The 17,433-nt window shown below is 43.7% G+C and overlaps 1 protein-coding gene across 2 annotated transcripts in view; it reads right to left on the bottom strand.

Annotated features, from left to right (window-relative positions):
- The window catches only part of SH3BGR (SH3 domain binding glutamate rich protein), a 123,249-nt gene that overhangs the window by 79,267 nt on the left and 26,549 nt on the right, over positions 1–17,433 (bottom strand). For both annotated transcript variants that reach the window (XM_077479864.1, XM_077479863.1), the window contains exon 2: positions 3,832–4,017. In XM_077479864.1, coding sequence (XP_077335990.1) covers positions 3,832–4,017 — 186 coding nt within the window. The remainder of the gene's footprint in view (positions 1–3,831; positions 4,018–17,433) is intronic.

Below are 17,433 nucleotides of genomic sequence, written 5' to 3'. Positions count from 1 at the left end.
TGGGGACCTTGGTGAGCTTTCTGCAGGCTTCAGCTAACCAGCAAGAAGGGCAGCAGCCCTTCAGTCTAGCATCTTGTCTTTCAGGACAAGAACACTGCTGCTCCGGGCCTCAGATTATTTATCATCTTCTCTGTAGAGCTGCATGATTAATCGTTAAAAAATTGTGATCTCGATTCAACACCCCTCACGATCTCTATGCAGAATTTCACGATTTGTTCATGTAACAAGTGTAGAGTTCACTGCTTACTCAGCTGTCAAAAGAAAAAAAATGGGCAGCCTGACAAGTTTTTCACAACATTGTCCACACTGGTAGATAATTATAAACATTGTAACTTTTCGTTCTTAGACCCCTTTCTCACTGGGGCGGCAGGTCTATTTGCAGTAAAGCGCCGCTAGTTTCAAGGGTGCTTTACCGTCATTTTAACATCACTTTTCGGGCGCTAGTAGTTAAACCCCCGTTAACAGCCGAACGAGGGTTAAGAGCACCCGTGTTGCAGCGCTTCTCAGATGCTTCTGAAGCGCCACTCATTAATTTCAATGGGCAGGGGTGCTGTAGGAGTGCTTTATACAGCGCTCCAACAGCACCCCCAAAGATGCTGTTTTCAGGACTTTTTTTCCCCTCACACAAGCACACCACTCCAGTGTGACAGCACTCAGGCTTTCACACTGCGGAGGCATGAGCTTTACAGGTGCTATTTTTAGCGCTAAAATGCCTGAAAAGCGCTTCAGTGTGAAAGGGGTCTTAGATCAAAGGGAGAATGAACTTCGGTCTGTAAATTAGGTCAGTTAAACCATTTAAAGACTAAATCTTTTTCTGACACTTGTGTCTTACAAAGTTGAAATCAGTGTTTTTTGCTATAAAATTACTTGGAACCCCCAAACATTATATTATATTATATATATATATATATATATATATATATATATATATATATATATATATATATATATATATTAGCAGAGACCGCCTAGGGAATAAAATGCCGATTGTAATATTTTATGTCACACTGTATTTGTGCAGCAGTCTTTCACGTGCAATTTTGTGAAAAAATACACTTCAATTAATAAAAAATAAAAAAAACAGTAAAGTTAGCCCAATTTTTTTGTATAATGTGAAAGATGATGTTACGCCGTGTGAATCATGATCTTTATTCTAAGCAAAAAAATTGTGATTCTGATTTTAGCCAAAATCATGCAGCTCTACTTCTCAGCCACTTACTGGGCACTCCCAGGGCTGGACTGGGACAGAAATTTGGCTCTGGACTTCATCCAGACCGGCCCACTTACATTTTGAGTGTCCCATCAGCACCCCTTACACCAGAGTGTCCCATTACCAGCCCCCTTACATCAGAGTGTCCCATCAGCAACCCCTTACATCAGAGTGTCCCATCAGCAGCCCCCTTACATCAGAGTGTCCCATCAGCAGCCCCCTTACATCAGAGTGTCCCATCAGCAGCCCCCTTACATCAGAGTGTCCCATCAGCAGCCCCCTTACATCAGAGTGTCCCATCAGCAGCCCCCTTACATCAAAGTGTCCCATCACCAGCCCCCTTACATCAGAGTGTCCCATCACCAGCCCCCTTACATCAGAGTGTCCCATCAGCACCCCCTTACATCAGAGTGTCCCACCACCAGCCCCCTTACATCAGAGTGTCCCACCACCAGCCCCCTTACATCAGAGTGTCCCATCAGCACCCCCTTACATCAGAGTGTCCCATCAGCACCCCCTTACATCAGAGTGTCCCACCACCAGCCCCCTTACATCAGAGTGTCCCACCACCAGCCCCCTTACATCAGAGTGTCCCACCACCAGCCCCCTTACATCAGAGTGTCCCATCAGCACCCCCTTACATCAGAGTGTCCCATCAGCACCCCCTTACATCAGAGTGTCCCACCACCAGCCCCCTTACATCAGAGTGTCCCACCACCAGCCCCCTTACATCAGAGTGTCCCACCACCAGCCCCCTTTCATCAGAGTGTCCCACCACCAGCCCCCTTACATCAGAGTGTCCCACCACCAGCCCCCTTACATCAGAGTGTCCCATCAGCAGCCCCCTTACATCAGAGTGTCCCATGAACAGTCCCCTTACATCAGAGTGTCCCATCAGCAGCCCCCTTACATCAGAGTGTCCCATCACCACCCCCCTTACATCAGAGTGTCCCGCCACCAGCCCCCTTACATCAGAGTGTCCCATCAGCAGCCCCCTTACATCAGCGTGTCCCATCAGCAGCCCCCTTACATCAGAGTGTCCCATTACCAGCCCCCTTACATCAGAGTGTCCCATTACCAGCCCCCTTACATCAGAGTGTCCCATCAGCAGCCCCCTTACATCAGAGTGGCCCACTGAGCCATCGGCCCACCGGGAAACTCCCAGTAGTCCCGATGGCCAGTACATGCCTGGGCACTCCCCCCTCCCAGGGATTGACTGAGGCTGCATAAATAATCAGGCCCAGGGTCTGCCTCTTCTAACCCACTACATTTTAGAATATACTAGAAGGTAGTGAGAAGTAGTTGAGTGTGCAGCCTGTGAGATCCAAAACAGACCAAAATAATAACACACCGCTTCAATGTTTACAGAGGAGCCAAACAGACTAAATTTACTTGAACCTCTCCAGCGATCTATTCTAGGAGGGTGCTACAAGTGTAAGCCCTTGTACACACAGTCGGACATTCCGACAACAAAATCCGTCTGATTTTTTCCGATGGATTTTGTCCGAAACTGGTGTTGCATACACACGGTCGGACAAAGTTGTCAGAAAATCGGGACTACGTTGCGGCTAGTAGCTAATAGCTTTGGTCTCGTAATTTGATCTGAGCATGCATGGCACTTTGTCCGATCGGATCATGTTGTCGGAAAATTTTATATCCAGCTCTCAAACTTTATTGGTCAGACATTCAGACAGAAAAAGTCAGATGAAGCCCACACACGGTCGGGTTATCCAACAACACGGTACAATCGGACATTTTCCGTCGGAATGTCCGACCGTGTGTACAAAGACTAAAAAAAGGGGGGGTTAAGTTCTAGTTTTAGTAAGTAAAAACGAAGCTCTGATACCAAACGTACCCACAGCAATGCAGGGCTGACACCTGGCTAGTGAGATATTTCTACGTTTCTCAAACCATGATCTTTCACACAAGTACTTAAAGAGGAAGTAAACCCTGATGGGTTTACTTCCTCTTTTTTTCCCTGCAAAGGTAAAGCATAATGGACTACTATGCATCGCATAGTAGCTCATTATGTGTCACTTACCTGACACAGGAGCCAGCGAAGTCGCCGCTGTCCCCTGTAGTCCGCCGCATCCATGTTGCTGGTGGCGTCTCGCAGCTCCGACGAATCACAGCGGCGCAGCCGCGATGACGTCACTCCCGTGCATGCGCACGGGAGTCGCGTCTCGCAGCTCCGCCGCTGCCATACGGCGAAGCCGCGATGACGTCACTCCCGCGCATGCGCACGGGAGTCGACAAATTAGGCAAATCCATTCTTGGATTTGCCGCATTTAGTGCGCCTGCGCGCCGCTGTCTACGGCGCATGCGCCGTAGACAGCGGTGCCCATTTTCGGGCAAATATCTCCTAAACCATATAGGTTTAGGAGATATTGCTTGGACCTACAGGTAAGCCTTAATCTAGGCTTACCTATAGGTCCAAGTTGTTTGGAAGGGTTTACTTCCTCTTTAACCTGCTACAGGACTCACTTTTTCTCCAGGGAGTCACAAAGACTACCAGTAAAGTTGCCCCAGCATAGCATCTACTTGGGAAAAGTCTGCAAACCATTGATCTGACAAGAGGTGAGAAGAACACTTTATATGTGAGCTGCCCCACAGACACCTACCCCACAGTACTGCTCCTCATTGAAGATCTGGGGAGGGAGAGGGATTCCATTTTCTGGCTTTTTTTCACCAGGCACATTGTCTCTCATCCACTTTCTGTTGTCGTCATTACATGCGATATCTCTTTGTTCAAAGTCAATCCTGTTTGCCTCCAAAAAACCAACCACCTCTTGCTGCTTCTTTTTTATCTGTAAGAAAAAAAATACAGTTATTTACAAGGAATCTAGAACCTCTCTTTAGAAGATTTCTAGAAAAATACGTGACTGCTAGGATGAATGATTCAATATTTTTCTTGTTAGTAGGTCCTGGAGAGTTAAATCCCATGACAGTCTCCTGGGACTCTATTAGTGAGATCTCATCACCGAGTTCCCCGGTCTGCACACTTGCTGCGGCTATTATAAAGGACTCCTTTTTGTAATGATTTTTTGTGATTTTATATCGTGAGGGAAAAAAAAAAGGAGGAGGAGGAGGAACACAGAAATGTGGAAGGGAACACCTAAACCTACCAGGTGGGCAAGAAGACAGTAAGGAATTCTGGCAGGGAGATCGCACTGTTGAACTATTCAATGATACATAAGAAGCCAAGGGCTGACTCAAGCTTTTTTTGCGTGTTTTGTTTGTTTCAAATTTCTCTTTATTTATATTATAAAACATACATTCAAAATTTTCCATTCAATTTTCACATCATTATAAAACATTCCCCATACACAAAAAAAAAAAAAAAAACACACATTGCGTGTTTTGAACACGTTTAAAAAAAATAAATTAAAGGCCTGAGGATTACATAAAACCCACAAACATTATATATTTTTCTCAAAGCAAACACCCTACAGAATAAAATAGTGGTAGTTAAAAATGTTTATGTCACACGATATTACCACAAAGGTCTAGGAAACCCAAAATTTCAGTAAAAAAAGCACAGTAAAGTGGATTTTAGGGCAAATAAATGCAATAAACTACTTACAATTTTGGTAAAATATAAAAGATGAGGTTGCACCGAGTAAATAGATAACCAATATGTCAATCCTTAAAGTGGTTGTAAACCTACTTTGAAAAAAAAAAAACTAACACCTGCAAGAGCATGGCATACTAGCTCATTAGGCATAATGAGCATGGCATACTAGCTCATTATGTAATACTCACCTGAGATCGAAGCCCTCGCTGTGTTGCCATACACAGCACCAACTGGCAACATCACTCCCGGGGGGGGGGGGGGGGGGGTTACTTCTAGGTATCGAGGCTCTGGCGCTGTGATTGGCCGGAGCTGCGATGACATCACTCCTGTGCATGCGGTACATTCACTGCGTGCCATTGCTTCAGTTTGCTTCAGTGTGCAAGTGACGATGACGTCGGCACATGCAAATACAGGGGATATCTCCGTGTAGGTTTAGGAGATATCCTGGGTAGCTACAGGTAAGCCTTATTATAGGCTTACCTGTAGCAAAAAGTGGTCTGTAAGGGTTTACAACCACTTTAAATTTGTGTGGTCCTGTGAAATGGCGACAAGCTTCAGTGCCCTATATTTTCTATAGGTGACACTTCTAAAGCCCCCTATAGGTCATCAGTTTAGTGTTACCGGGGAGGTCTGGTGCTAGAATTATTGCTCTCACTCCGTCGTGCATGGCGTTATGTAACATGCGTATCGCAATCGTTTTCACGCGTAGGTATCCCCAACACATGCGTTTACCTTTGTAATGCGTCCAAAAGACCCTGCATAAAAACAGACTTGGGGGGCACACCCTAATTTTGCATTACATTAAAGATAGTGCTGCTATGTGACCATACAAACAGAACAAAATATTATAGCCCACACATCCAAAAATGTAGTTTAAAATCCTACAAGGCTATTTAAAACATCATAATAAGCAAATAAGCAAATATGGGGATTCGGTCAAACCATATGACCATACAGTGCTTAAGCCCACTACTGTGTCAAAGTAACCCATTTTTAGTGGGTCCTACACTACTCATAGAATGAAAGATCGCATTTCTCACACATTTTTGTAAATATTTTATTCTATCTTTTCATGTGACAACACTGAAAAAATGACACTTTGCTACAATGTAAAGTAGTGAGTGTACAGCTTGTATAACAGTGTAAATTTGCTGTCCCCATAAAATAACTCAACACACAGCCATTAATGTCTAAACGGCTGGCGAGTGAGTTAGCAATTAGCAATTTTCCCTCCCTGATGTCATGTGACTTGTTAGTGTTACAAGGTCTCAGGTGTGAATGGTGAGCAGGTGTGTTAAATTTGGTGTTATCGCTCTCACTCTCTCATACTGGTCACTGGAAGTTCAACAAGTCACCTCATGCCAAAGAATTCTCTGAGCATCTGAAGAAAATAATTTTTGCTGTACATAAAGATGGCCTAGGCTATAAGAAGATTGCCAAGACCCTGAAACTGAGCTGCAGCACGATGGCCAGGACCATACAGCGGTTTTACAGGACAGGTTCAACTCAGCACAGGCCTCGCCATGGTCAACCAAAGACATTGAGTGCACGTGCTCAGCGTCCTATCCAGAGGTTGTCTTTGGGAAATAGATGTATGAGTGCTGCCAGCATTGCTGCAGAGGTTGAAGGGGTGGGGGGTCAGCCTGTCAGTGCTCAGACCATACGCCGCACACTGCATCAAATTGGTCTGCATGGCTGTTGTCCCAGCAGGAAGCCTCTTCTAAAGATGATGCACAAGAATGACCGCAGACAGTATGCTGAAGAAAAGCAGACTGAGGACATGGATTACTGGAACCATGTCCTGTGGTCTGATAATACCAAGATAAACTTATTTGGTTCAGATGGTGTCAAAGGTGTGTGGCGGCAACCAGGTGAGGAGGACAAAGACAAGTGTGTCTTGCCTACAGTCAAGCATGGTGGTGGGAGTGTCATGGTCTGGTGCTGCATGAGTGCTGCCGGCACTGGGGAGCTACAGTTCATTGAGGGAACCATGAATGCCAACATGTACTGTGATATACTGAAGCAGAGAATGATCCCTTCTCTTCGAAGACGGGGCCGCAGGGCAGTATTCCAACATGATATCAACCCCAAACACACCTCCAAGACGACCATTGGCTTGCTAAAGAAGCCGAGGGTAAAGGTGATGGACTGGTTAGGCATGTCTCCAGACCTAAACCCTATTGGTCATCCCCCGAAGGTGGAGGAGCGCAAGGTCTTTAACATCCACCAGCTCTGTGATGTCATCATGGAGGAGTGGAAGAGGACTCCAGTGACAACCTGTGAAGCTCTGGTGAACTCCATGCCCAAGAGGGTTAAGGCAGTGCTGGAAAATAATGGTGGCCACACAAAATATTGACACTTTGGCCCCAGTTTGGACATTTTCACTTAGGGGTGTACTCACTTTTGTTGCCAGTGGTTTAGACATTAATGGCTGTGTGTTGAGTTATTTTGAGGGGACAGCAAATGTACACTGTTATATAAGCTGTACACTCACTACTATACATTGTAGCAAAGTGTCATTTCTTCAGTGTTGTCACATGAAAAGATAGAATAAAATATTTAGAAAAATGTGAGGGGTGTACTCACTTTTGTGAGATACTGTACATAAAATTTGCACACCAACCTCCATTCCCCACTCCACTAAGCAAGAATTGATTTTTAAATGCACTTTAGCTAGACCGTTAGAGGAAGGTTCCTGCATAGGTGATACTTTATTAATTAGTGTAGTTCAGGACAGCTGCAGTATTCACACTAGCTCTCTGTGTCAGGATTCCTGTGCCAAAAACTACCAGCGCTGGTCTCCCAATGCCAAGAACAAATGTACCGGATTACTGAACAGTGTTCCCTCAAACAGCAAATCAGCATACTGGCATCTAAACAGATATTTACAGTAGTCCAGTTGACAGACTCTCTGCACTGGAGACTCCCTGGTCTGACCATGGCTCTTAATGCTATAAATTAGACACATACTCTCTCGAACATCACTCAAGTGCCGATCATGCCACCTCTCCTTTTTGCGGTGTTCAGTGGCTTGATAGCAGTTTTCTAGCACAGGATCAGTGCTTTGCCTCCTTTAGGCTTTTTTCACAACACCCGAAAAGCAATCTGTGGTGGATCGCTTTTCTGAAGGTCGTTGTAGGCATTCAGGAGACTATACTATGGCCTCCTGATGTCTGTTTTTTTTTTTTTTTTGTTGTTTCTGTTGTGCTGAAAGGCAATTTTATATTATATATACAGCTCATTATATTTATGTTACAGGAACAGTGCTACAACTGTAAGCCAAATGTCTGGCTCATGATTCTAGTGTGGCCCCATTCACTTATATGAATTCTGCCTGTCAAAGTTACATAGTTACGTAGTTACATAGTCACATAGTAGGTGAGCTTGAAAAAAGACACAAGTCCATCAAGTCCAACCTATGTGTGTGATTATATGTCAGTATTACATTGTATATCCCTGTATGTTGCGGTCATTCAGGTGCTTATCTAATAGTTTCAAGAAACGATCAATGCCCCTCGCTGATATCGCCGCCTGTGGAAAGGAATTCCACATGCTTGCTGCTCTTACAGTAAAGAACTCTCTACGTAGTTTAAAGTTAAACCTGTGGGGTCATCAGTATGGTATTTGTATATTGAAATCATATCCCCTTCTCAATCGTTTCTTCCCCAGAGAGAATAAGTTCAGTGCTCGCAACCTTTCCCCTTAACATAATATCCAAAGTATTCACATAACATTAAAATTGCTGTGGTGTGATGTAATACATCCTGGCCATGGCAATGGGGGCTATTTACTAAATCTGGAGAGTGCAAAACCTGGTGTAGCTCTGCATAGAAACCAATAAGCTTCCAGGTTTTATTGCCAAAGCTTAATTGAACAACTAGAAGTTGGAAGCGGATTGGCTACCATGTACAGCTGCACCAGGTTCTGGTTGCTCCAGTTTTAGTATATCAACCCCAATGTGTACTCTTCTGAGCGCCACCATGTCCGCTTGTAGGTAGATAAGGTAAAAATGCAGCTCTACTGCCTGATCTACTGCCCCCCCTGGCTGCCTGTGTGTTTTACTGTGCAGGAAGTATCCATTCTGGCCAATGGTGCCTTCCCTTGTAAAGTGCAGAGCGCTGTTTTTTTTTTTTTTTACTTTATTGAAATGTCAAACACATTTTATTAATTTCTAAGCCGTGCAGCTTGGCCGCGGTGCATAAAAATGCAGAAGGAATAAGAGGCGTGTTGAAAATGCAGAAACATTTCCCGTTTCTGCGCCACAAATCACCACAAGGCTGCCTTAAGGGCCCTTGGGGAAAACTCTGGCTTTCTAGTGCTACAGACTGCAGATCTGCGCTTAAGTGTGAACAAGCCATTGAAGGCTATGAACGTCAATCAAAAAATACATTTTTAAATTACGCACTTGTCTATCTAGTTCTGTGTAAGACTTTGATTCTCCATGCTGGAGTAAAGTGCTCACCATTTGTTGTACCATAGGTAGCGCTACCCCCAAATGAGCCGCTTAGCAATTTGGGGTTTCTATTCCATGCCTCGATGCCAAGAACAATCTTAGCTCCTCTGACACACTTTCTGCAAACACAAGTAACACCACAAATGTAAAATACCCTTCACCTAGCTGTGAGGTATTGCCAGTAGAAAAAAAAAAAAACACACCCAGGTCAGGGATAACTTGCTTAATCTATTAATGCAAATTAGATATACTCGCACAGGCACTCACCCTGGCATAGGAGAGCCTGCTCAAATCGGCAAATCAAGTCAGCAGCCTTCTCTGTTAGTCCGAACTCCTTCCGCAACATGGCGAGGTAGTCATAGGCTGTGCAGTGCGTTCGACTGAACTTGAGATTTCTGATAGCTTTTGCAGCAGCTCCTATCAAGCTCTCACTGATGAGCTGTTTCTTTTGGGCTTCTGGCACATCCCATTCTTCCAGGGCCTGCATGGCTTGCTCCATCCAGGTTTCATACTCATCTTCCTCAGAGGGCACTGACTGTTTACCCGAAAATGTTCTCAGCTTCTGATACCCTTTCCTCCACTCTATTAGGCCATTGTCAGAAACCATGAATCAGACCGAGACAGAAGTACAATTAAATCACACTTGTTTATTAAATAAAAAGGTAAATAGAAAAAGCGTAGCCAGAGTCCAGTAACCGGAGAGAGTAGTCAGCCAGGCCAGAGTTCAATAACCAGATCGGGTAATAAGCCAGGCCAGAAGTCAGGGATCCAAGTAGAGCAACAGCAAGCAGGATAAGGAGCCAGAAGGGATGTCAGCAAAGCCAGTCTTTAAACAGAACCGCAGGAGATGGTTTCTTGTGATGTGACCAAGGCGAAGGCAGAGGTGAAGTGAGCTGGACAGCTTTAAGTAGGCAGGTCAGATGAGCATGATCAGGAACAGCTGGTAACTGTGGAGAGAGAAGAGAGCTGGCAATTAGCCGACAGCTGAGCAGCCAGCCCAGAGAAGGAAGGGCTAAGCCAGCCCTGACAGCCATAAGTGTGGGAGTTCTCTTGATTGGGCGTGACGTCTATCACCCACACGTTCTGATCTGGTACTAGCGTCTTCACAGCTTTCCTGATCTTTTCCTTGGTCCAGGACACCCCAGGGATGTCAATTACAACACTTAAGTCCTGTTGGCCATTTTCCTCCTCACACTTCTGGGTTACAGCAGCAAGGTCCATCTTGACACTCTGGAGCGTTATCTTGGAGGTTTGTTAATAGAAAAGAGGTTCCCGGACGAGTTCCCCCACGTGTTGTGCTACCTCTGAAGAAGCTGCTTGGTAATTTTGGGTTTCTATTCCACTCCTTGACTCCAAGAACAATCTCCCAGATGCTCTGTAATAGTGAATCCACAGACACAGCTCTTACTGCTATATTTTTTCTCTTGTTTTTAAACGTTACACGATGGAATGTTGACATTCTTCTTGCTATCAAGTACTATGTAAGTGTACGAGCTAAATTTTCTATAAAAATTATTTTCTTGATTATAACTTTTCATTATTAGAAATTCATTGCTCTTTAACTATGTTATAGATACATTTTCCTCTTCATACACCCCTGAAGAAGGAGAAAGATTGTACTATGAAAAGCGTTGGATGCAAAGAGGACTTCATATGTGTTTACAAATATGGTGACAATATCAGAAATTGTTTAAACATTCCATCGTTCTATAGCTACATATGTACAATTTTAGTGATCATGTTTAATCATCAATACATATTTTCTGTATTATAAATACTTTGTATACTCTTTCAACTATACTTCTATGTGCCTTTAAAGTCCACTTTAGGGGATATTTTCTTTCTGCTCTCAATACTGGATGTGGCACCAGATTGGCATAATATTACCATTCTCTTTTTTCTCTGTTTCCTCCACTCTATTAGGGCATAATTGTGGAAGTTCTCTTGATTGGGCTTGACGTCTATCACCCATACCTTCTGATCTGGAACTAGTGCCTTCACAGCTTGCCTGATCTTTTCCTTGGTCCAGGCCACCCCAGGGAAGTCAATTACAACACTTAAAGCGGAAGTAAACTCCCCTATCGTTTTCAGCCAAGGAAGCTGCCATCTTTGCCTCTGTTTAATCTTCAACTGCTATGGTGCTGCATATGTGATTCCTTATGACACCAGCCATTGGATGGTTTGATAGTTTGGCTGAGAGCACAGCCAATGTGCAGTTAGCATTCCTGGCATGCCTTTTTTTTTAACTGTTTAAGTCGATGGGTTTACTTCCACTTTAACTCCCGTTGGCCATTTTCCTCCTCACACCACTGGGTTGCAGCAGCAAGGTCCATCTTGATACTCTCTGGGGAGTTATCTTCCAGGACACCACAGGGATGTCAATTACAACACTTAAGTCCTGTTGGCCATTTTCCTCCTCACACCACTGGGTTGCAGCAGCAAGGTCCATCTTGACACTCTCTGGGGAGTTATCTTGGAGGTTTGTTAATAGAAAGGTTATCGGACGAGTTCCCCCATGTGTAGCGCTACCTCTGAAGAAGCCGCTTGGTAATTTTGGGTTTCTATTCCACGCCTTGACTCCAAGAACAATCTCAGCTCCTCTGACACACCTTCTGCAAGCACAAGTAACACCACAAATAGTGGTGAAGTATTGCCAGTAGAAAAAAAAAACACACACCAGGTTAGGGATAACTTTCATAATCTATTAATGCAGATTAACATAAGTGCCAATTTCACCAGAATCAGATCAGGCAAATTCAGACTCAGATTGCTAAACAGGGTAAAAGAACTTTACCCAGTTGCCTACCTTCAGCGTGCTATAAACACCTAATAAATCTCTTTCTTTGTACTCCAGGCGTGTCTTGTACATCCTTGAGATGGCATGCAGTTGCTCGTTCACTTGCACAGCTCTGTGAGACCCGGTGTGTGTAGAAAGAGGACCTGCTGATGCTACGATCAGGAGCCAGTCAGAAGATTTGCCGAGCCGAGCCAACCTGCTGCAGTAAAACTGCAGCGGCAGGTCCGGAAATGGTCGACACGATTTGTTCCAAAAATTCAATTTTAGAGGTTCACAATAAATAGAACAATGGCAGCAAAATAAAATATATATGTTTTGCCCACAGTATGATACTTGTGTTCAAAATATTGCTGATCAAACTTGAAAAAAATATATTTTTTTTAAATTTGTACTAGTTTTTCCTCTTTAAATGCAAATAAATTCATAGAAATTCCCAAAAGACCTTAAGATCACAAGAAAGCCCTGTTTAGAGCCTCATGAATAGACATATAGCTGAAATTTGAAAATATGGCCTGGTCCATAGGGGGGTAAACAGGCGTGAGAGCCTGAGGGGATACCCAAGTAGGAAATTGGAAAAGAGAAAAAAAAAGTACAGTTCTATAGCATTAGCTAAAAGCAAAATATAACTCTAAGGGCTCATACACACAGGACGTTTTTACAGCTGCTGTTTGGGGCGTTTGATGTTTTTTTACCCACTTACCACCCGCCCACTATCAAATGACGGGCAGGCGGTGCGACTCTCGTTGTGGGTGGACGTCATATTACAGCTCAGCGATCGTGGCGACGCTGTGTTGCTAGGGCCCCGATCTCTGCAAAGAGCTGTGGCTCTTTAACCATGTGATCGGCTGTGTCCAATCACAGCCGGTCACATGTAAACACGAAGATGCCGGTAATTGGCGCTCCTCGCCTCACACTGACAGATTGTGAGGAGAGCAGAGCCAATCAATGGCATCTTTTCACAGAGGACATCTAGGGATGTAATCAGGGCACTGATCATCAATACCCTGATTACAATTAAGTGCCCACCAGTGACAGCAATCAGTGCCCACCTTTGTCCACAAGTGCTAGCAATCAGTGCCCACAAGTGCCAGAAATCAGTGCCCACAAGTGCCAGCAATCAGTGGCCAATAGTGATGCCAGTAAGTGCTGGCTATCAGTGCTGCCCATCAATGTCCATCACTGATGCCCATCAATGCCCATCACTGTTGCCCATCAATGCCCATCACTGCTGCCCATCAGTGGCTATCAGTGCTGCCCATCTGTGCTGCCTATCTTTGCCCACCAGTGCCACCTATCTGTGCCCCCCAGTGCTGCCCATCAGTGCCGCCTATCAGTGCCACATATCAGTGCCCAAAAGTGCAGCATATTAGTGCCTCCTCATCAGTGTCACCTAATCAGTGCCCATAAGTACCGCCTCATCAGTGCAGCCTATCAGTGCCTATAAGTGCCGCCTCATCAGTGCCCATTAGTGCAGCCCATCAGTGCCACCTCATCAGTGCCCATTAGTGCAGCCTATCAGTGCCCATCAGTGCCACCTCATTAGTGTCCATTAGTGCAGCCCATCAGTGCCACCTCATCAGTGCCCATTAGTGCAGCCTATCAGTGCCCATCAATGAAGGAGAAAAAATACTTATTTACAAAATTTACTGACAGAAACTAAGAAAAAAATATATTTTTTCAAAATTTTCAGTCCTTTTTTTATTAGGAAAAAATAAAAAACCCAGAAGTGATTAAATACCACCAAAAGAAAGCTATGTTTGTGTGAAGAAAATGATAAAAATGTCACATGGTTACAGTGTAGCATGACCGCGCAATTGCCATTCAAAGTGTGACAGCGCTGAAAGCTCAAAAATGGCCTGTGCAGGGGGTGTAAGTGCCTGGTATTGAAGTGGTTAACTGCCTCTAAATGCCCCTCCGTGTTAGCCTATGTGTCCATGCACACATAAACAGAGGCGTGTGGAGGCATAAGGGTTTAGGGGCAGTAGAAAAAAAAAAAGCAATAGCCTGTGCTTCCAGGAGCTGTAAAAACAAAAAACGACAAAAAACGTGGCTAAACTCTTGCAGCCGCTTTGACTTTTTAGGCGTATTTACATTATAAAGAGTGTTTTTAATGTAAAAAAAATCAAAAAATGCGGGAAAACAGGCAAAAATGCGGGAAAAGGCGCACTAACGCTAATGTAAAAAACCCGCTAAATGCAAATTACTGGCGTTTTTAGCGCTGCTGTATCGCTGGCGTTTTATTTTATTTTTTTAAACGTCCTGTGTGCAAGAGCCCTTTATGCTTTCAGAATGATATCAGCTCTATACTAGTTCTGAGTGCACTCATATGAATAGACAGGGGCAGGACACAGCCTTAACTGGCCAGCAGAGAGAGCTTCCAGGTGGTTACAACTAGGGGCAGTCCTTGGTCCTACGTTTCGTTGGAGCTCATTGGCGCATGTTGCGGCCGTCAGTAAGGCCAGCAGGCAGTGTTAGAGCTATGGGGTCACTGGTTAAGTAGCTCCTAGTGGCTTTATTCCACTTTCACTTTTAACAATTTGGCACTGCATCGTTTTAATTTACAATTGTGCGGTTGTGCGACGCTGTACCCAAACAAAATTTGTGTCCTTTTTTTCCCACAAATTTATTTTGGTGGTATTTGATCACCTCTGTGTTTTTTTGTTTTTTTTTGCGCTGTAAACAAAAAAAGAGCGACGATTTTGAAAAAAAATACATGTTTTACTTTTCACTATAATAAATATCCCCCAAATATTTTTTAAAAAACAAATTTCTTCATCAGTTTAGGCCGATACATATTCTTCTACATATTTTTTGGTAAAAAGAAAATTGCAATAAGCGTATATTGATTGGCTTGCACAAAAGTTATAATATCTACAAACTATGGGAAAGATTTCTGGCATTTTTATGGCTTTTTATTATTTGTATTTTTTTACTAGTCATTTTTAGCGGTATTGCGCCGGACAGATCAGAGACTTTTGACACATGTTTGGGACCATTGACATTTATAGAGCGATCAGTGCTATAAATATGCACTGATTACTGTATAAATGACACTGGCAGGGGAGGGGTTAACACTGGGGAGCGATAAAGGCGTTAACTGTGTGTTCCCCCATTGCGTTTCTAACTGTGTGGGGATGGGACTAACTAGGAGAGATGACAGATCGCCATCTGGTGGCTCTCCTGGGCAAGCCGTATATACAGTGGAACCTTGGTTAAAGTGGGGTGCCCCCTAAAAAAAAATAATTAAAAAGCAGCTACAAATACTGCAGCTGCTGACTTTTAATAATCGGACATTTACCTGTCCCAGGGTCCAGCGATGCGGGGGAACGAAGCCCACCCCTTTTTCCAATTATTTAAAAAAAAAAATTTTTATGAATTTTAAGCAATTATTTTTTTTTGGTGGCAACACCACTTTAACGAGCGTTTTGAAAGATGAACAACTTTTTTTTTTAGTTCTGACTCGGTTTGCGAGTGTTGTCTCACAAAACAAGCAGAATTCAAGCTAAAGGGGTGTGCAGTACCACATTTGGCCAGAGGTGTGGGGGCACCGGTGACACTCAGAACGATTCGGAGCCACTAGAAATACACGAACTCACTCGGAAATACTCAGAAACACTTGGAAATACCCAGTTTCTGAGTGTTCCCGAGCCTTTCCGAGGGTTTCCGAGTTAAGCCGAGCTGTCCCTGAGTATTTCCGAGGCTCGCCAGCACCCCCACCTCTGGCCATATGCGGTATTGCATGCAATAGAAGTCAATGCGGAACAAATTATCTTCGTTTCCATTGACTTCTATGGGGAAATTCGCTTTGATATGCAAGTGCTTTGGATTACAAGCATTCTCCTGGAACGGATTCCAAGGTTCCACTGTATAAGGGATTTCGCCCCCGGGGGGCCATTCTGCCGCAGTATATCTGCGTGACCTGGTTGGGAACCGGTTACCTTAACACTTAAAGAGGAAGTAAACTCACCCACTCTGATGCTTCTTTTCATTTAGTCCATTATAATAAGTCATTATCAGACTATAGCCACTGTAATCCAGCCCAAATTGCATATTACTTACTGTTTAAAGAAACTTTAAAAAAAGCGCCATCTTAAATATTGTTTTCTGAGTCCACAGGGAAGTGTATTTCCGCCCTTACATTGAGAACTTCCTGTACTGTTAACCAAGCCTCCTTCTCAATCCAATGTTTCTATGGCAACCATGCTTCCCTGTTCATAGCTGACTTGTTTTATTTCATAGTATTTATTTGTGCCGATTATCTAGTGTTTACCTGTGTGAGTCTTATTAGCTGTCTGATGGCCAGGTTTACACTGCATGTGAGGTCACATAGTCACATGGAGTGTAAGAGGAAGCTCTGAGTGATTATGAAGTCTCCTGGTATTTCAGTGTTGTGTGCCATAGGAAGTCCTGATAATAGATAGACAAATACACAGAGTGTGCAATAAAACAGGGGAGATCTGGGTATGCTCAGTGACGTCATTCTAAAGAACAAAAAGTATTACAATACTAAGCAAGTAAGGAGATATCTACAAGCAGTGTTTATTAGGGTTTTTTATGCTGATTTACATGGGAAAAAGTTGTGAGGGAGGATTTACAACCACTTTAAAGTGTTATTAAACCTGGACTATAAAAAACTGTCATGACATGCTATTTTTTTTAGTCATGTGACTGGCACAGCACCAATCAGGACTGCGCAGACAAAGACTCACGCTGTAGTGAGCATACATCAGCAGAGTAATAGAAGCCCCTCCCCCGAGGATCTTTCCCTGCAGATACCAAAGAATGGGGAAAGATCATGTGACCACACAACAGAGCTGCAGGAATATGGTACTGAGAGGATTAAAAAAAAAATACAAGGACATGATATATATGATTTGTGTGAATTAATTGTGACAATTAACACTTTGTTTAGTATCACTTTAATATTTAACAATTGTTCACTATATGCTGTTCTTCATAATGGTATCTTTCTGGAGGACTGTATGCTTTGGTACCAGAACACACTAATGCCGTGTACACACGATCGGACATTCCGACAACTAAATCCATGGGATTTTTTTCAGATGGATGTTGGCTCAAGCTTGTCTTGCATACACACGGTTACACAGTGTTGTTGGAAATTCCGAACGTCAAAAACGCGGTGACGTACAACACATACGACAAGCCGAGAAAATTGAAGTTCAATAGCCAGTGCGGCTCTTCTGCTTGATTCCGAGCATGCGTAGACCTTTGTGCTTTGGAATTGTGTACACACGATCAGTATTTCCAAAAACTGATTTTGTTGCCGGAAAATTTGAGATCCAGATCTCAAATTTTGTGTGTCAGAAATTCTGATGGAAAATGTCCGATGGAGCCTACACACGGTCAGAATTTCCGACAAAAAGCTCCCATCAAACATT

The sequence above is a fragment of the Lithobates pipiens genome, unplaced genomic scaffold (genome assembly GCF_037356315.1).
Source record: "Lithobates pipiens isolate NorthernLeopardFrog02 unplaced genomic scaffold, aLitPip1_a1.2 Scaffold_16, whole genome shotgun sequence".
Taxonomy (NCBI): Eukaryota; Metazoa; Chordata; class Amphibia; order Anura; family Ranidae; genus Lithobates; species Lithobates pipiens.
The sequence above is the reverse complement of the archived record's forward strand: the minus strand, read 5'-3'. Positions and strand labels throughout refer to the sequence as shown.